Source organism: Drechmeria coniospora, chromosome 02 (assembly GCF_001625195.1).
Source record: "Drechmeria coniospora strain ARSEF 6962 chromosome 02, whole genome shotgun sequence".
Lineage (NCBI taxonomy): Eukaryota > Fungi > Ascomycota > Sordariomycetes > Hypocreales > Ophiocordycipitaceae > Drechmeria > Drechmeria coniospora.
Window position 1 is genome coordinate 703,240 of NC_054390.1, and position 19,002 is coordinate 722,241.

Consider the following 19,002-nt stretch of genomic DNA (forward strand, 5'->3'; position numbering starts at 1 on the left):
CTTGGATCCTGGCCCTTTCGCCGTCCTCGGGCAGAGAGTAACGCGCATGCCCGTCAGCTGAAACGGTTACCGAACTCGATCCTGCCCAGCGAACTGATGACCCAATATTGGCGAGCCGCTAGTGACGGCGAGGAGATTGACGCGAGTGAGGATTCGGGGATGCCTCTTGCGTGACGAAAGAAGGGGGATATATATCGTAGCACCTGCACCGCAGCATCTTCCCCTCAAGGAGTGGTGCGAGAACAAGGCTGACTGCTGATGGCGGCAATGGCCCTGGTCGTCGCCGCAGCATCTTCCCCTCAATGGAGTGGTGCGAGAACAAGGCTGACTGATGATGGCGACAATGGCCGTGGTCGTCGCCGCAGCCATGGTTTCTGGACCATCCATGACGGGGGCGCTGGAGCCTGCTATTTTCTAACATGTACGAAAGCAACTGGCCCGTAGTTGTGCGTTGTCGACGAGGCAATCGAATGCGCTGCAGGAAGGCATGGGCGTCGACCGTTGCGCTTGCCTCGCCTCGCCTCGCCTCGACTCGCCACGTCGCCTCTACCTGACCGACCTTCTCCCCCCCCCCCCCTTCGACGCTCGAGGCTGCGAGAATGTGTCACCGATGCTGGACTGCATATCCCATGGCTCCGAGGCAACCTTGACAACTTTCATTCTCCACTGACCATCCCGGCTTGTTTCCTTCATCGCGACTGCGGGAACCTACCATCGACAAGGCCTGCATATCATATCCCATCGCTCCAAAGGAAATATTGACAACTTTCGTTCGCTATAGACCATTCGCGGCTTGTTTGTTTACCGCGACTGCAGGAACCAGCCTTCGATAGTGGACTGGGTCCCATATTCCATCGCCCAAAAGGCAGTCTTGACAACGTTCGTTCGCTACAAGCCATCCACGGCTTGTCTTCATCACCGCAGCTGCAGATATCCTGGGCCCTCGCCCGTGCACAGATTTTTTTAAAAAAAATTACATAGCATACCAAGCTCGTGACGCCAGAGACAGACACCATGGGCAATGGCATGACAAAGGAAACTGGCTCGGAAGGCAATCGGCCACGGAAAGTTTTCAAAACCTTCCAAAGATCCCGGTCCAGAACCAATCGATCGCGAGGATTTTTCAAAGTCTTCCAGAGAGGCCGCTCCAGAAGCAATAAGCAAGAAAGACTGCCTCAAAGCACAGTTGTGGACAAAGCCCATCAGCAGCCGGCTCCGACCAATGAACCGACGGAGGGTGAGGATCCATCCAAGCCGCGCTCAATGCCCGATCTCCCCAAATCTGACGAACTGTTCCGATTGAACACCCCAGTATCTATTGATAAGCTTTATGAAACCTGTCCGTAGCATGGATGCAAAGGTCAATTCGCTGGACAAAGGTCGGAGAAGTACCAATTCCTCCCCCCCTTCCTCTATTCTGTCGTCGGCCCTTGGGCTCGACATCTATCCGCCGCCTACTCTGCGAATAATCCAGCGTCCTGGATCTTTTCAGACCCTCAATGGGGTTGTTTGATATCACTTCGATGCGAAATCCATGATTCATCCAACACAATGTGCAGCCAAACTCTTGCTTCCGATCTCTAACCCTGGTCGTTACAGGCAGTCTCGGAGCACCCGTGAGCACCCCGTTCGATCTTCGCCAGGCTCGAAGCCCCATTTCAATCCGCATACGAGTACCATTGTGCCGGCGAGTTCAAGTACGAGTAAAGTTATCATCGAGCAAGTGAGATCAAATGCTCGCCCAGATCTGAGTACGATAACCCAACCCCGCGCGGATTCGAGTGCGATCATTCAACGTCTCGCAGGTCCGAGTACGATGATACAACCTCCATCAGGTCCGAGTACGACCATTATACCTCGCTCGGATTCGATTAGGGCCATCAGATCTCGCTCAGATTCGAGCATAATCACGCAGGTTTCCTCAACTCACTCAGATCCGAGAACGACCATCAGATCTCAGTCAGATCATAGTAGGATCATCGAACCTCGCTCAAATCCGAGTTGGATCGTCGAACCTGGCTCAGCTCCGAGTACGACCATCAGACCTCATTCAGATCCGAGTACGACCATCGAACCTCAGTCAGATCCGGGTACAATCAGCTGACCTCTCCCAGATTCAATAAACATACCACAGTCGAGCCCAGATGACATTGACTTCTCACGAGCGATCCTCCTGCCTCAGCCGAGAGACTTCATTTTGGAGTATTACCATCAGCCGAGCGAGCCCAATGACCAACTCCAACAGACAGGTGATGTCAAATCCAAGGACCGAAGGCGGCGACGAAAAAAAAAGAATTGAAAGCGTGGCAGCGTCCGGTACAGCCTCAACCACCCTCTCTCCGAGTGCTCTGAAGCTGAGTGACGATGGTAACGACGATGCGCGGGGGAGCAATGGTGTTGGCGACAGGAAATCGACCTCGAAAGGCGACCAAGGTCTCGTCTCTCAATACACCCGGCACCGCTAGGCAGAACTGATATGATGCCCAAGTAGATGCACGAACATGATGAGCCATGGCACGTAATATTCGCAGAGGAAGGTGGGGAGGGTGTCTATCAATTGCTATCGCTTGCTGGACAATGTCTGCTCCGACGGACGGGTGAGTGACCGAGGCGAGCGACTGGTTTCTCATATTTTATAAAGGAAAGCGGTCTTTGTACTTTGCAGCCCCCATAGAGCGCATATGTTTCACTTGCCCGCGGCGTCCTTGCGCGATTTACAGAAACGCTGAAGTGCCTTTTGCCGCGCATTCAGCTTTCACTGGCGGCAAGGCGATGTCAGTCTCGTCTGGGCAGTGCTAGAGCGCAAAGCGACGTGACAATGAGGAGCAGTCATGGCGATCCTCAAAGGGGGAATGACACAGGTTTGTTGGTTCTGGTGACAACTGAATGGTATGAACATAGCTAACATACGTATAGTTGCTGGTTGATGCTCATAAATGCACTGTTTGGACGGCTGGTTATGGATCGTTATCAAATGCACGGTGAGTACTGTATGGTATTGCACAGCATGGAGCACTGTTCATTGACGAGAACCCATATTAGCACAGTACAGTAATAATACTGTCTCCGTATTGCTCTGTAAGTAACATACTTACAGTGCCTACTTACGGTACTTGCTTACAGTACATACAGTACATGTCCAGTAGGCTATCGGCAACAAGCATCTGTACGTGGATACAGTACAGTATACATCAACTCTTATCAGTGTTCTAGCTTCAGCACATGTACCTTTGGTATAAAACCATGTACATGTACTTGCAAGCCGTCCATTTTCGGCGGCGCTCCATAAAACCCCCACCCTTGTTGCCTCTGCTCGAGCACGCCGGCCAATAACAGAAAGCCGGTGAGCGCAGTCTGCTTCTTATCGGCTATCAGCCATCACCGTATGCGCCATAGCTATGACGGATATCGTATGTTGGGCCTCGACCATCCGTCACTCCGTTCTTCGTCCTTCCGTCACGGAACCCCATCAACCCCATCAACCCGATTCGTGTGCAACCCGACTTTCATCCATTCTGCATCATGTAGACCCATCGCGGTCGCGCTCTCACTTCGCTCTCGCTCCCGCACCACACAGAGTGCACCAAGTGCATCGCACGCGCAGCAAAGATGGCGGGAACAACCTCCTCGACGGACTCCCTGCCCCAGGCCGACGACGAACCCAAATCGCCGATCCCGCTCGATACGCTCGTGAACCATCTCCTCGTCTCCAAGCGGTCCCTATCGTCCATGAACCTCGTCCTCCGCGCCAACGAGCTCGCCACCGCCGCCCGCCGGGCCCACGAAGATACGCTCATGCTCGTCGCCCAGACGACCTTCATCCGTGCCGCCATCGTCGACCAGATCTCCATCCTCGTCCGCGTCCGCCGAAGCTTGAATGCGACGTGCGAATGGGGCCAGCGGGATTTCAAGAGACTCATCCGCGCCATGGACGACGTCAACCACCACCTCGCCGCCACCATGTCCATGCTCAAGACGACGACGGTCCAGGCGGACCTCCGACCCCCGGGCGAGTCGCGCCGCAGCCTGCTGGACTTTGTCGACGAGTCGGGAGTTCACAGCACACGCGAGGTCATGAAGGCCAGCATTCAACAGCTGCAGGCCATTCAGCGGTCGCTGGACGGGGACCTCTTGCGGTTTGAAACGGACATCCGCGCTCTCAAGCAAGCCATCAACCAATCGACGCCGCCCGCCGACGACGGGAGGGGAGAGGGGCGACCCATGGTCGACGTGCTCATCGGCATGGATGAGAACTCGTCGGCCATGGCCCAGCTGCTTACCTCGCTCACCAAGCACTTCGACATGTGCGTCACCGCCATCCGTACCACCGAGGGCGCCGCCGCACTCGCCCGTAGGAAGGTGGCCGAGTCTCAGGGGAACGACGTCGTCTCCATCTCGGGCGTTATCGCCGAGCAAGAATCGCACATGTCTAACCTCGAGCCCAAGACGGCCAAGGATCGCGAAGAAATGTTCAAGGTCGTCCTCCAGGATGCCAAGGAGGTCGACGACGTCGTCGGCGAAATCCACGATCGGCTCGCCGCCATGGAATCCGACCACGACCTCCTGCAAGAGGAGGCCAAAAAGGCCGAGACCGCGTCCGCCGTCGTCATGTCCGCCTTCTCCACCTTGCGCGACGTCGGCGACCGGCTGGCCAACTACCTGGCGGCCGAGGGCGACTTTCTCCAGCGCTGGGGGCACGAAAAGGAAGCCATCTTTGACCGGATCCGCGAGATGAAGGACATGCGCACCTTTTACGAGGGCTACTCCAGCGCCTACGCCGGTCTGGTTCTCGAGGTCGACCGCCGTCGTGCCGTCGACAAGCAGATCGAGGACTGCTGGCGTAGGGCTCAGAGCAGCGTCGACAAGCTGCTGGAGGCCGACGGCGCCGCCCGCAAGTCCTTCCACCACCATGTCGGCGAGTTTCTCCCCACGGATCTCTGGGTTGGCGTTCAGGACACACCAAAGACGTGGAAGGTTGTCGTCGACACCTCGAAGGAGGCTGATGCAGCAGCCGAGGACCAGCGATAGGGCCAGTGGACTTTTTGTGCTTTTCTCTTTCATCTTGACAGCGGGCGTTTTGACTTTGTAGAGTGTACACCTTCACAACAGCATACGGCTTGGCCAGATATCAGCGGACAAGCAAACTTGAATCGATAGAAATATAGACCTCGCTCTATCACGATGTCACGCGCCCGCCGCCGTACCCATCCCGATTATTCTTGCTGATGAGACGACTACCTCCAGCCCCCGGACGTATGCATCTCATGCATGCGTCATGCATGCATACGACGAGCGCGCAATCCACGCATGACATGCTGCTGTCGTCGCGTGAAGCAAAACATGATTCGTATTACTAATTAGTACTATTCCCTGCTCCGCGCAGGCACAAGCATCGGGTCCCATGGCGTGCCCGCACCAGCTATACAATGGTGGTATCATAAACTCGGAAAACATAAACTCAGCGCACCTGGATCGCCTGCTGGATCTTGGGGTAGATGCGGACCATCTCCTGGTAGAGCTCGGGGTGGTCCTTGATCATGACGTTGGGGTCCCAGCCCATGGCGACAAAGATGCAGTCGATGCCGCTCGACAGCGGCGTGGTGAAGACGTGGGCGATCTGGAAGCCGATGAGGAAGGCAAAGGCCATGATGACAGGCGTGTAGCCGCCGCCGACGTTGTAGGCCGGGTTGGTGAGGAGCAGGTACAGGTAGGCAAGGAGGGCGCAGGCGACGCCGATGAACATGGCACCGAAGGAGAGCACGGGTCCGATGAGGCATTCCTGGAAAACGGTGAGCATCGACGGGCTAGGTGGAGGGATGACTTGGAGGGGTGACTTGGAGGGATGACCGGGAGGGGGGGGGGGGGGGGGGGGGGACGTACATTGACGAGGGCGTCGATGCCGCGATCCCTAATCATCTTCCACGTATCCTTGGCAGCGGGGATGTAGGCCTTTCCGTAGAGGGCAATGTGGCAGAAGGCATATCTGTTCAGAAACTGGAGGGCCCACTCCAGCAAGCTGAGGAGGCAGCCGAGGAAGCAGAAGATGACGCAGCCGATCATGCCGCCGATGCCGCCGTCGTCGACGGCCTGCTGCCTCGCGACGGAGCAGATTTGGCGCAGGAACTGGATGATGGCGACGAGGAGACTGCCGAAGCTGATGGAGCCGAAGCTGTAGGTGAGGGCGCGCTTCGCGGCGCCGCGGGTGGCGGCGTGGGGGAAGTTGTGGACGCAAAAGTACCAGGAACCATAGACTCCCGAGATGATGGTGTGGATGGTGTTCTTGAGCCACTCGGAGATCCAGTAGCCCGCAAAGGTGATGAAGACCATGAGGCCGATGATCTTGGCGTCGCTGCAGCCGCCGTTGGCGCAGTTGGGGTTGCTGCTCGAGGGCTCGTACTTGACGTAGATGGCGACCATGGTGATGGAGAACCAAGCGGCGAAGGCGGTGGCGAGCAGGCCGCCGATGAGGCTCACGAGGTAGACGTGGCCGTACTTTTTGCTCACGTCGATGGTCGACTTGAGCATGAGGGCTGAGAAGGGGATCCGCGGGATCCAGGTGTAGAAAGCAAAGGCGGTGAGGAGGGCGAAGATGAGGAAGACGACGCCGGCGGACCAGTACTTCTGGTAGAGGTAGTAGATGGCGGTGCCGAGGGTCCAGATGATGTTCAGGATGCCCGTGATCCAGATGAACTGCTTCGGCAGGAGGCGGGCGACCCAGACGTAGAGCCAGGAGAAGACAAAGGCGATGACGAGGACGAAGGCGAAGAGGATGAGCGTGTTGCTGTTGAGGGTGAAGGTGTTGGTGCTGTTGTAGATGCCCTTGCCGTGCGTGCTCGACGAGTAGCCTTGGATGGCGATGGCGGACACGGCGACGAAGCCGGCGCAGACGAGGAGGAACTGTTGGTGGACCGGTCAGCGAGCAAGAGGGTGACGTCGGCGGCTCGGCCGGCCCGTGGGAAGGGGAAGACCATGGCCATCGCCTACCAGAATGCCGGCCCAGATGTCGTTCCACTTGGGCTTCTCAATCTTGAAAGCCTGCTCGAAGCCGTACTTTTCATCGGGGCCCTGGGGGGGGTTGAAGCTGTAGGGCGGAGGCGCGCCGTAGTGGTACTGCTGCTGCTGGTAGGCACCCGTCTGCTCGTAGCCCTGGCCCTGCTGATTGTTCCAGTTTTGGTTCCCGTCGTTGTAGCCCTGCGGCTGCTGCCATTGCTGCCATTGCTGCTGCTGGCCCTGCTGGCCGTTTGAAGGACCGGTTCGTTGCTGTTGCTGCGGTTGCTGCGGCTGCTGCGGCTGAAGCAGGTAACCTTCCGCCTCGCCCATGGCGGCAGTCGAGGTGGCAAGATGCGGCTAATTGTACGGCGAATGGATACTGCGCGATAGATGAGGGCGAGGTTCGTGGCGAGATGGAAAGCAACGAGTACATGAACAAGAATGAAGAAGAAGAAATGGAGATGGCGATGTCGACGAGAATGGGAAGGGAAATAAAGGTTGGGACATTGTGGGACTAGCGTCAGTCAGTCTCTCGGCGACGGGCGCTAGAGGGGCCAGGAGGTGCCAAACAGAACTTACACACCGTAGTCTAACTCGAACTGTCCAAACTAGATTCAAGCGATCTTGCTCATCCCGGTTGCTGGCTCGCTCTACTATGGGTTGCTGGCTGGTAACGGTAACGACAAAACTAATTTGTTGGCGCTTGCCTGTGTTTGGCTAGTCTCTGGCGGTAAAACAACGTCATCGCCAGAATCTCGACGCAATCTAACGGTATTAGTGATGATGGCGGGGATGTGCTTGTACCAAGTACTTGTACTTGTGAGGTCAATGACGTGTGCTTGGACCAAACATTGCCAATTGATCATCACGTTCAAACGCATGCACACTTCGATAGATATTTAATCTCCATCCATCACGAATATTCCATTGCCGTTGCAGCCGTCCTACTGGAGTCATCGATTGTCGCTTGCCCGGAAAACCATTCTCCCTGTCTGTGAATGTGTGGCAAACGGGTGCTGACACTGTGCACGGGCGAAAGAATCGAAGAAACGAGAGCCCGACTGTCCTGGAGACGGAGCCAGGCCAGGCAAGTATTCAACAGCGATGAAAGACGGATTACTTCAGATTATAATCAAACTGCCTTGCGTCCTAGGGGCAGGGGGGCGAACAGCAGCATAACGAGTACCCTATGCTGGGCATGCTGCGTATGGGCGAACAGCTGAATCACGAGTACCCTATGCTGGGCATGCTGCGTATGGGCGAACACGCGAAACGATGGGACCGACGACGACGGCCATGGGCAAAGAAAGACGCGTGATTCGTCCCTGGTTCTCTATTTCTCGTCCATTTTGCCTTGACCTGTGGATGGCATGTCGTGTCACAGCTGGTTTATCATACATGATGAACTCCCGCAGCGGCACATTCTCCGTCAGTGGTCAGATTCGTCGTCCTGTGGAAAATGACCGTACCCAATCTCAGGTGCGGCATAGAGCTCATTCTCCGGCGGCCACACGAGCCCTCCTGAAGACTTCATGGTACCATCTGCCTTCTCTCGCGCATGTGTTGCTTCTCGAAATTCCAGGCTCTGCGCATCGACAACGTAACCATGGCTTGCCACGTGGGTGCCACGAGTAGCCTGTCCCTCGTCCTTGTAGCATAGGGTTACATGCAATCCTTTGGGATCCTTATGGTGTATACCCGCAATGCTGGTAGAGCTATGGGCGTCGGACCTGTATCGTTCGACCATGTTAGCGGGGTGGTTGTTCCAAACATTTGCCATGTCATGGGCGTTTGGCCTGTGGTGCTGTGTGCATGCTTGATCAAAACCGCTTTTGGGTATAGCTATCTGTCTCTTGCCGTGCGGTAGGCCAGGGCAATCAACTTCTGTGCCCTCTCCGGTTTCGGGACATTTTTTTTTGTAAAAATAGTACTTCACGATGTTTACTGTTGACATGATGTCTCGGTGCTGATCGAACGAGATGGTGAATGCAAGGCTTGAGAGAACAACACATACAATCGCCTGGGATGCCAAAGAAGAACTGATGCCATTAAAAACATCTCCGTCACGGTGCGCCGAGTCGCAACGTACTTGTACCAAGTTTTCTTCTCTTCCCGTCTGCGGTCCCTTTCTCACACTCGATGCCGCTGGCATATGGCCTGGAGATGGCTACAGTGTAACAAGCCCATTCAGCCTCACTCACACGCGCGACGTAGCCGCCTACGTTACAAGTCGACAGCAGAAAGAATTGGCTTCTGAAACATGTAGCGTCCCGTGGAGATGGTGATGTTTATCAAGTTTTTTGCGTGATAATGTTTCAAATGTTGTTGGGTGAGCAGTTTAACCCTAGGCTCGATATCGTGAAGCCGCGCGCCAGCGCAGCACCAGCACTGCGCCAACCACTGGTCACAGGCGACTAGGTGTGCAGGTGCTGTACGGCAAAGTCGCCAGCCAGTCACGTTGGCTCCCAGTGTTTCCGACGTGGTAGCCTCGTCATCACCTGACCACCAACACAACAGCCCATACTTAAGAACAACTATTATATACCAGCACTGCACTTGACGCCGCTGGAAACATCGCCATCCAGCCTCGAAAGCATCCAGGGCAATGTGGCGGTTGACGCCCACTCGCCAACGCCGACAAACGCTCCCGTTCTCATAGCCTTGCTACCCTCTTGTCGGCCATATCATCATTCGACTTGTCCTGCTGTTTCGTCTCTGTTGCCCTTTCAACACCATGCGGATCCTACTGCCCAGTTACCCGACCGTTCACTCTTGCATCCAGCGGCAAGTCGGAGTCCTCCGAAGCTTCACCACACAACGAAGGAAAGAGTGTCCTACCTATCCCTGGTCCAAACGCCGCACGCTTTGCTCAATGTCGCTCTCATCTACCGACAAGTCCTCGTCCGACTTCGAGTTCGAGCCGATCGAGGGAGTGGAGAGGATTGAGAAGTATCGGCCCTGGGGCTATCATCCTCTGCAAATCGGCGACACTCTTCACCACCGGTATCGGGTTATTAATAAGCTTGGACATGGCACCTTCTCTACTACTTGGCTCGCCCGAGATGAACTGGAGCCAAACCGCTCTGTTAGCCTTGTTGCCATCAAAATCACCATCGCAGACGCCAATACCGCCGAGCTGAAAGCGCTCTCTGCCCTGAATTCGCCTCCACAGCACCCCTCAGGCCATGCAGACAGCCATTTTGTCCCCGAATTGATTGATCGATTCAGCCTGCAAGGTCCTCATGGCACGCATGTCTGCCTCGTTACTGTCCCTGGGAGAGCCAGTCTCGCGCGAGTAAAGGATGCATCCTTCCGAGGGTTCTTTCAGCTCGACGTTGCCAGAGCCTTGGCTGCTCAGCTTATTCTAGCTGTTTCTTACCTACACTTCCGCGGGTTCGTTCATGGAGACCTGCACCTGGGAAATGTCTTGCTGCGACTGCCACGGCAGATGGCGGAGATGTCTGACGAGCAGATTTACAGCACCTTTGGTGAACCAAGACTAGAGCCAGTAGTTCGGTACGACAAGAAGCAGCTGGCGCCGCATGTGCCATCGTCTGGTGTTCTTCCCATAATCCTGGGGAAGCCAAGTGAAGAAATCACGCTGCCAGAAGCAAGCATCTGCCTTGCCGACTATGGCGAAGCCCATTCTCCAGGGAGCGAGGCAAGATTTGAATCTCGTGCTCCCCTCACTCTGCAGCCGCCCGAATCTTGGTTCGAACCGGAGGAGCCGCTTTCGTTCGCATCCGACATCTGGACGTTGGCCTGTGCCGTTTGGGACATACTAGGACATAGGTCTCTATTTGATGGATGCCTCGCCACGGCCGATGACATAACCTGCGAGCAAGTCGAGATTCTTGGCATGCTACCGACCGAATGGTGGACTAGGTGGGAAGCAAGATCGAAATGGTTCACATCCACTGGCGTGCCGAAAGGGAACATTCAGACACTCGACGATCGTTTTGAATCGAGCCTCCAGGAGCCGCGGGAGCATAGGGAGCTGCCGACGTTTGATGCCGATGAGAGACGGGCCATCCTGGCGCTCATGCGGTCTATGCTCGTCTTTCCACCACAGAAACGAGCGAATATTGGCCAGGTCGTCAATTCGGAGTGGATGCAGAAATGGGCGCTTCCTGAATGGAACAAGTTACAGCTCACATCCGCGGCATCACCCGTTTGAGCCCTGTTCGGACCGAAGCTGTTTCTGCGTGTGCTCTAGGGTGGAAGAAGACCGTCGTTGGTATTGTATTATTCTCCATCGCGTCAATAGCAGGCAAACGCCGGCCGGCCCTGTTCTGTCATCCTCACCCACACACGTCATGACATCCGTGCGACGTCAACTTCCGCTTTTCCAAAGCAAGCCTGCTTCATCCTTTACCCTTCCATCGTCCATCTTCCGCTACCTAGTCAGAGGAAAAGAGCAACGGCGCCGGCGACCAAGCCGCCAACGAGGCCAGAGGCGGACAGGGAATTGCCGGCAGCCGTGATGCTGGCACGCGGCTGGCCCGCAGTTGTGCTGGACTGAGGAGCCGTCACGGTTGCGTTGGAGCGGCCCGTGGTGGATGACGCCGACACGGGGACGGTCGAGATGGACGGCTGTCCAGTGGCTGCAGTTGGCTCCTCCGTACCTGTCGGCTCCTCGGCGTCCGTCTCGGCTGTGGGAAGCACAGTCACGGGCGTTGTCTGCGTGCTCGGCTGACCAGGGAGGCTGTTGGTGAGGGTGTTGGCCATGGTATTCGTCTCCGCCCCGGTGGGGTTTATGACCATGGTGTTTGTCGTCGCCGTCGCGCTGCCGTGGCACACCTGACCGATGGGGCAGCATCCCCAGACCCCGTTCTCTGCGAGCTGACAGCCGTGCGATCCGGGACATCCGCCCTTGCCGTCGGGGCAGCAGATGTACGAGAGGGGAATGCAGAGCTCGCCGCATTGCTTTTCGCCCACTTCGAAGCAAGATGCGGGCGCCGCGTTACGGGGGGAAACGAAGGAACCCTCGAGCATGCTGCCGAGGACGCCAGCGGTGAGGGCGATGAAGAGGATGAGCATCTTCATGGCGACGGATGGATGGAACGGATGCGTATGTGGATGGGGGGGGGGGGGGGGGGGGAGCGATGCGTTGCAGTCCAAGGAAAGGTGAGGCCGGAAACCCTTCAGTACGGACACGCTGATGAAGCCAATGTCTGAAGAGGATGACAAGGGGAGGCGGGACAGGAGTTATTTGCTCTCGTCCGAGGCTTGCCCTCTCTCTTATACGCCTCCCTCTCGCTTCGATTACGTCGACGAGTGTGTACAGATCCATCGGTATACGTATATGCATCGGTATACGTATATTATACCACCATCCGACCTGTTTCAGCCAGCATGAAAGAAGGTTACCACGCCGTGTCGGTACTTCGTATTCATGCAATCACCACGACAACAAGGCGAGGCGAACCCAAGCCTGAGCACCATCTTTGCTGGCTGCATCAACTGTTCCAGACTGCTGCAGCCTATCCATGCTGATGGTTCTCCTCAGTGCCAAGACAAAACACGAGATTGACCCCGGTGTGAGACGCGGTGGCGACATTCCGCGCAATATCCATGTTGGCCCGCAACTGCGACCAGAATATCATCACTATCGCTGAGACCACCTGGGCGGGCTCGACTTGCTACAGTGTTCGTCTACTTCCTCACTTTCGTACTCCGCACTATACCGATATATGCACTCGCCGGAGGCTGGCCTGTCTCAGCCCCGACAGGGACCCAGCTTACTCGTGCAGCAGCCGTCGGTTAAAAATAGATTCCGCGAGGAAAAGGTCACAGGGCCTTGAGGCGGCTGAGCAACCGGCATACGGCATACGGGATACGGGATACGGAATACGACTCAAGTTCATGTATATTGACTTTGCACCTATGGAGCGAGGAATCTGTGTGGTTGACGAGGGCGACTGAAATGGGCTAATTACCATACAGGTATACAAATGCACATGCATCTCAATCATTACAACGTGCTCAGTTTATCAGAGGGAAGGCCTACTGCCCCTTCAGTCAATATACAGCCACTGCGCCAGTGGTTGGATCCCCTCGGTTGCCCCTGATAGGAATCCTCCTGCATGTGAATCCCAACTTTTGGTATGATTCAGGCACCTTCCAGTGGTAGATGCTGACCCGGGGCGTCATCGTCGTCTGGAGTATATCTGCAGGTAATGAGTGGATGGAGTGGAGGGTGTGATGTATGTGATGTATGTGATGTATGTGACAAACGTGTATGGATGTGATGGATGTGACGGAAGGGTGGATGTGATAGATGTGAGAGTGGGGTGGTTGGTGAAGAATCCGATCGGGAGTTCGGAAAGGCAGGGTCGAACATTCTTGACCTGTCCTCACCGAAAACTCTTTGGAATTGGATGTTAGATACTCCGTAGATTCTTTCTATAGTAACCTGCATGTATCTCGCCTGATGCTTGATGCTGTGCGACGTGGCTGGCGCCTTGGAGCCAGCTGCAACTCCGAGCCGAGACATCAACATCCGCTTCAGGGGCTGGTCAGTCCATCCCCCACCCTTCGGGCCGCATCCAATCCATGACGGAAGGTTGCCTAGGAAAGTGAATCCAATGTATTCAATTCAGAGAATATCTACTCTCGGCAAAATCGTCACCGAGGAAGAAAACCACCTTCTTTTGACCTGTCCTGCTCGTCTAATCCGATCATCGACCTTGGCCCTAGCTGCGAGTGCCCGCGGGCGGATGGGTAATTTCGTCCATGACTTCATTTCTGATTTTCCGGAATAGGATGCAGTGTTGTCCAGAGTGTCGGTCCAACTTCAGCCTGTGTTTTCGCTGCTCGCGAGCCGCGAACCGGACGTGTAGCTGTCGAGCTTTCGTTCTTGTAGTTATAGTTGTTACAGCGTACCCGGAAAGACTTGAAGTTCTCGGTCCTGGAGCGCACTCCCAAGCACGCCTCGCCTTGGCCTGTTCTTTTGGGCCCATTGCACGCCCCGTCGGCGAAAACTTGGACTGTTGAAATGTTCGTCAGCAAGTGCGGCAGGGAAGCGAATGTACATCGGTGACCTACGCTTGCACCTCTTGGCAATGTTTACTATCTGGACCGACTGAGGACTGGTTTTTGAGCCAAAGGTTTTGCACACGTCGTCTCGAGCATCGGCTTCCACAGCCGTCCAATCGTCAAGGTAGTTAAACAAGCAGCCGCGGAGGCCAAAGAGCCGAAAGCTGGCGATGGTGTTGTTCGCCAGCACGGAGTTGGCGCTGGCGGAACTGGCTAGGACAGCAGCCATGGCGGTCATGACAATGGTGAAGTGCATTTTATCAAGACTGAACCAGTGCTGCTTGTGAAAATTTGTAATAAGGTGGGAGAAAGGGCGTAGAAAATGAATGAAAGCGAACAGTTCCACGATGTACGGTGATTGGTCCGTACTTTGTCGGTATTATCGAGTTGCGCAAGGAGACAAAGAATGAGTTGGAGTTGGATGCGAGCCAGTTCATATCGAGGACGCTCGTTCTTTTGGCCGGATGGGCAACATTTATTAGTAGGATGAAGTTGAGGCGTATTATGGACGCCGTCTGGCTCATCATCATGCCACGGGTGCCCAGACAAAGGACGCACGCGCCGTCAGCGGCGTCCGGTAGGAAAGACGGACGAGAGAGGAATGATAATGGCGAGTGAGTAATTAACGAGCTTCTGCGTGATTATAGATTCAGCGTCGGTCCCAGGCCCGCATTTGTGCGTTGGCTTGCTCGACTCCGTATTAAAGGGCGCAAAAGTCCCGCGTGCGTTCTGTACGTTTATTTGTCTCCATGTCTGTCTGTGTGTGCGCATGTACGTCCATGTGCATACATGTGCGTGCATGTGCGTATAGTATAGGTAGGTTTGGAGCTTACTCTGACTTCAACTATTTCAGCTTGACCGTGACTGCATCGTCTCGCCAGTAGAGGGCAAATTTCAAACAGGCAATGTTTCCGTGCAGGCCATGGCTCTGCAGGGAAGCGTGTGTACATGTAGAGCAAGCGCCTCTGGCTTGGTCTTTTGGAGTTAACAGCACTGATGAAATGCGTATGTACCGACGTGGTTTCGAATTTGTTGTCACGGGTGAGTTTGTCCTGCAAAGTACGTGCCCCAAGCGATTCAAACTCTCCTCGTCAATCTAGTCTTGGTGCGTAATGACTGAGTGGTGCTATTTCTTGTGCAGCTGGGTTAAATAGCCCCTTGTTTCCAGATCTAGTCCCCGTCTGTGACAGGAAGACGAAGGACGATGAAGAGTATGACCTCGGCGAATGCTATCAACACGATCCATTGATTTCGATTGCTGCGAAATTCCAAACGGGCTGCCGAGCAAAAGTCAAGAATTCACCATCAAGCACTGCTTCGGTGACACTGCAGGGAGTATTCAGGACACTCGCCGCTGAGCCCTTTTCGTCGCCGTAGTTCACCAGCCGAGAAGACATGACGCCGTTGTCACGCGAGGGGGAACATTTTCTTGCAATCCCGGATCATGGTTTCACCACCCCGCTGAAGCTGTTGTCATCGAAAGCGTGGCCATTGAAGGAGTTGCCATGGAAAGAGTTGCCATTGTAAGGTTTACCATGGAAGACGTTACCGTCGAATTAGTCGTCAATTCGGGCACGGTACCATTGCCAAAGTTGCAGTGCGCCCGATAAGACCTGAATCGGCTCTTGGGGGGTGATTCCGAGCATGTTCCTTCGGGGACCGTACTCTTCACGCCTTTGCAAAATCTTTTGTTATAAACATGGACTGATACTGATCGGAGCCGCGTCAGCATCCTTCACGAGACTGTGGCTGGGACGCATAGGTGCCTACAATGGCAACGGTCAATACTCTCGATCATGGTGACTGTGATCCCCTCGGCGGAGCCGCCAAGGCTGTTGCAACTACGACTCTTAATGTCCCGACCAAGAATCAGCCTGATCCTTGGGTCGGTTTCCATGCAGCCAGGGCGATAGAAAAGGCGGAGGGCGACTAATTGCTTGGTGTTTGTCCGAGGTTGGTTGACGGCATCAGAGACCGCCTTGTTGATCGCTTTGCGGATGGTCGATTTTATTCCCGCGAACAAAGCGGCAGCAATCAAGGATAATAGCATGGCGGAATGTTCTGGTTGAGTCCGTAACTAGATTTGGAACGAAGCTCCTCGAACTCCCATGTGATCCTAAGTGGTGATTATTTTTCTGATGGAACACGAGGAGAGGCTCCGCAGGAGGTCTTGTAAAGCACGGGATATGAATAGCAATACGTCTTTGAATACTATTCGATCAGTCCTTGACAGGCAAGATTGAAATCTAGATTGCCTATTATTGGTATTTCGATACGTTACTCGCAGCTTCATTTCGGTAGGTGTCCGTACCTGTCCATGACGAGGTGAGAATTTGTATGTATGTCGTCATCGATTGAGCGAGGATGCCCATGCGAGCGTAAACTGAGATGGACGCCGCGTTGCGGGCAATATGACGGATCAAAGACCGTGACTTTGCGGCGCCTGTCGGTTGCAGATGATGGTTCGGTCCTGAAGTCTCCCTATACGTGACTTGGGCTGGGACGAAGCCATATTGGTGCCAATTTCGTGCTGCGTCCGACCTCGCACGTATTTCGACGTGACCATTACTGATAGTTGGCGTTTGTATGAAGAGTCCATGCATGCCGAAGATGTCTGACGAGCGCAAGCATGGCAAGTCTGAATACAGGCTCCATGCTGTGCGTGTATGCACTAGGTATCTTTATGAACGTTGGCACGTCGAAAAACAGAGAAGAGAAGAAAAAGAAAAAAAATTAATAGACTGCCTTGTTTGGGTGAAGCTTTTTGTCGAGGCGATGCACGACATTGTTTCTATGCAAGTACTCGAACCTGCAAGTCCTGTACACCGTGCCTGTAAGTACTTAAGCGTACCGCACGGAGCACATGTTCAACAATGTACCATCTTTCGGTACATGAACGGAGTAAGACGATGCATGTACTCCGTATGTGTACTGTGTTGTACAGTATGCGAATTAGGCCGTGATATGATGTTGCAAACGCGCAGGTTCAAGTACCAGGGAAGTGGAGGAGCGTAATAACAGTACAGGTGTACTTATATGTACCAAGTACGAAGTAAATACTTGCGCGCACGTTGGTCCAATACTGATGAATATGTACGGAGTACAAGAACTGATAATACGAAGTATTATTATGATCACATGTACTTCATACGTGCAGTTATTCATCGTACAAGTAATAATCCGTACTACAAGTATTTAAGTACATGTGGACAAATATTGCAAGTACAGAGTGTACGTACGGAGTACGGAGTACAGCGTGGGTAAATGCAAGTATGAGCGATTTGGCCCGCTATGGCTGCAGACAGGCGGCTGCGCCACTGGCCGCAAAGCCACAACGGAGCCACCTTTGACGCTCGTGCTGTTTGTTCCATCTCCACGCCCGAGTCACCACGTCGCACAAGTCATTCGAGCACCAACCGCCATGTTCTCCTACCTCGTTGCCCTCCTGGCTATCGGTCTTTTTCTTGCCAACCCAATCGGTCACTATCTTTTCCCTCCTCAGGGCCGCTCCCCGAGCCGCCATCTTGCGCCGAAGCCTCGCATGAACGAGTCCCTGCTTGCACTCGTCGGGCCCGAGGACGCTGCTCTGGACTGTCCCGTAGATGCGTATGCCACCAGAATCATCAGCAGGGAGCCGCTCGTCCTGTATCTGGAGGGATTCGTAAGCGAACCTGAGAGGAAGCACTTGCTGGAAATCAGGTGCGTTCATGCTTTGCCGTCGCGCCATGCCGGTTTCGTCCCCACGCTCGTCCATGACGGTCGTGAATCATGAACCTTGAAGGATGAATGATGATGTATCGTGAATCGTCAAGGAGGGTGAATGTATGAACCATGGCCGGCCGGCGATCGGACCTGATACCGGTGCTGATGCTGACGGAGAGGTCAAGCGAACCCCTCTTTGAAGCCTCGACGGTAACGCACAAGGTAGACGACGTCCACCGCGACACGGCCGTCCGCAACTCGTCCGTCGCCCTCATCCCGCGTACAGCCACCGTCCGCTGCATCGAAGCCCGCGCTCGTGCCTTGCAGGGGTGGCGCGACGACGTATTCCTCGAGCGCCTCCGCACGCAGAGATACGTAGCCGGAGGCCATTACGCCCACCACTTCGACTACGGCGCTGCCGTCGGCGGCTGGGGTCGCGTGAGCAGCTTCATGGTTTGGCTCGATACCCAGGACCTGCAGGGCGGTGGCACCGAATTCCCGTACTTGGCCGTCCGCGGCGAGGCCGCCAAGCCGTGGTGCCGACTCGTCGAGTGCGACACCACGGCAGCCAGGCCCCAGCCCACCGGCACCGTCTTCAAGCCCCTCGCCGGCAACGCCGTCTACTGGGAAAACTTTGCCGCCGACGGCAGGGGCTCTGATGCGACCTGGCATGCCGGTCTGCCTGTGATGGAAGGTGTCAAGGTCGGCTTGAATATTTGGAGTACTGGCAGAATTCTCTGATCGATCTGTCTCGTCTGCAGGTGCAGAGTTTCAACCGCCTCTCACATAAACCCTCGCTCATCGGCGCGGCGCCTCAAAAACCACCGACGGCCTTTTTCGGCATTTTTGTCCTTTACTTCCCTCTCCAGGGTTAGGTGGCTGCCGGATACGAGAATGATGGGTTCTATCCCAACCATCTCGTTGCCCACCATGTTTTTCTTGACAACATCGAACTGCTCATCGCCCCCAAGCCGGCCAAAGTCCCCAACAAGGACGAGAACCACAAAATGTACAGCTGACGACGAATTGAAGAAGCCTCTGGCAGTACGATTCAGTAGAGTACTGCTGGGGGGGCACCTGGGCCCCTGAATATCAGTCCATACAACAACCAACGAATATCTGCCCATCATACTGTCATGTTCCTGAGAGAGAGTTCAGTCAGACAGACTAAAGACATACTTAGCATGCAGAAAATGGCGATTCTGGCTATTCAAGTCCGAGTCTTTGGGGATGCTCGATCGTGTAGTCGATGCCGTTGTAGGGTAGGCCCTG

At 54.9% G+C, this 19,002-nt stretch overlaps 7 protein-coding genes across 7 annotated transcripts; 3 read left to right on the plus strand and 4 right to left on the minus strand.

Annotated features, from left to right (window-relative positions):
- Positions 1-3,609: 3,609 nt before the first annotated feature.
- On the plus strand, positions 3,610-5,028 carry DCS_03453 (Autophagy-related protein 17; the record flags this gene model as incomplete). The annotated part of the gene is made up of 1 exon (XM_040800772.1): positions 3,610-5,028. The coding sequence occupies one exon, from the start codon at positions 3,610-3,612 to the stop codon at positions 5,026-5,028; it is 1,419 nt and encodes a 472-aa protein (XP_040655805.1).
- Positions 5,029-5,458: 430 nt separating this feature from the next.
- On the minus strand, positions 5,459-7,320 carry DCS_03454 (DUF580 domain protein Pns1; the record flags this gene model as incomplete). The annotated part of the gene is made up of 3 exons (XM_040800773.1): positions 5,459-5,779; positions 5,881-6,897; positions 6,985-7,320. 3 exons carry the CDS (start codon positions 7,318-7,320, stop codon positions 5,459-5,461), a joined length of 1,674 nt encoding a protein of 557 aa, XP_040655806.1.
- A 1,099-nt stretch (positions 7,321-8,419) lies between these two features.
- DCS_03455 (uncharacterized protein) lies at positions 8,420-8,737 on the minus strand (the record flags this gene model as incomplete). The annotated part of the gene is made up of 1 exon (XM_040800774.1): positions 8,420-8,737. The coding sequence occupies one exon, from the start codon at positions 8,735-8,737 to the stop codon at positions 8,420-8,422; it is 318 nt and encodes a 105-aa protein (XP_040655807.1).
- Positions 8,738-9,724: 987 nt separating this feature from the next.
- DCS_03456 (uncharacterized protein) lies at positions 9,725-11,167 on the plus strand (the record flags this gene model as incomplete). Its single annotated transcript, XM_040800775.1, has 1 exon — positions 9,725-11,167. The coding sequence occupies one exon, from the start codon at positions 9,725-9,727 to the stop codon at positions 11,165-11,167; it is 1,443 nt and encodes a 480-aa protein (XP_040655808.1).
- Positions 11,168-11,394: 227 nt separating this feature from the next.
- On the minus strand, positions 11,395-12,036 carry DCS_03457 (uncharacterized protein; the record flags this gene model as incomplete). Its single annotated transcript, XM_040800776.1, has 1 exon — positions 11,395-12,036. One exon carries the CDS (start codon positions 12,034-12,036, stop codon positions 11,395-11,397), a length of 642 nt encoding a protein of 213 aa, XP_040655809.1.
- Positions 12,037-13,685: 1,649 nt separating this feature from the next.
- Positions 13,686-14,284, minus strand: DCS_03458 (uncharacterized protein; the record flags this gene model as incomplete). The annotated part of the gene is made up of 3 exons (XM_040800777.1): positions 13,686-13,832; positions 13,876-13,979; positions 14,038-14,284. 3 exons carry the CDS (start codon positions 14,282-14,284, stop codon positions 13,686-13,688), a joined length of 498 nt encoding a protein of 165 aa, XP_040655810.1.
- Positions 14,285-17,449: 3,165 nt separating this feature from the next.
- DCS_03459 (Prolyl 4-hydroxylase subunit alpha-1) lies at positions 17,450-18,471 on the plus strand (the record flags this gene model as incomplete). The annotated part of the gene is made up of 2 exons (XM_040800778.1): positions 17,450-17,689; positions 17,908-18,471. 2 exons carry the CDS (start codon positions 17,450-17,452, stop codon positions 18,469-18,471), a joined length of 804 nt encoding a protein of 267 aa, XP_040655811.1.
- Between the last annotated feature and the right edge of the window lie 531 nt (positions 18,472-19,002).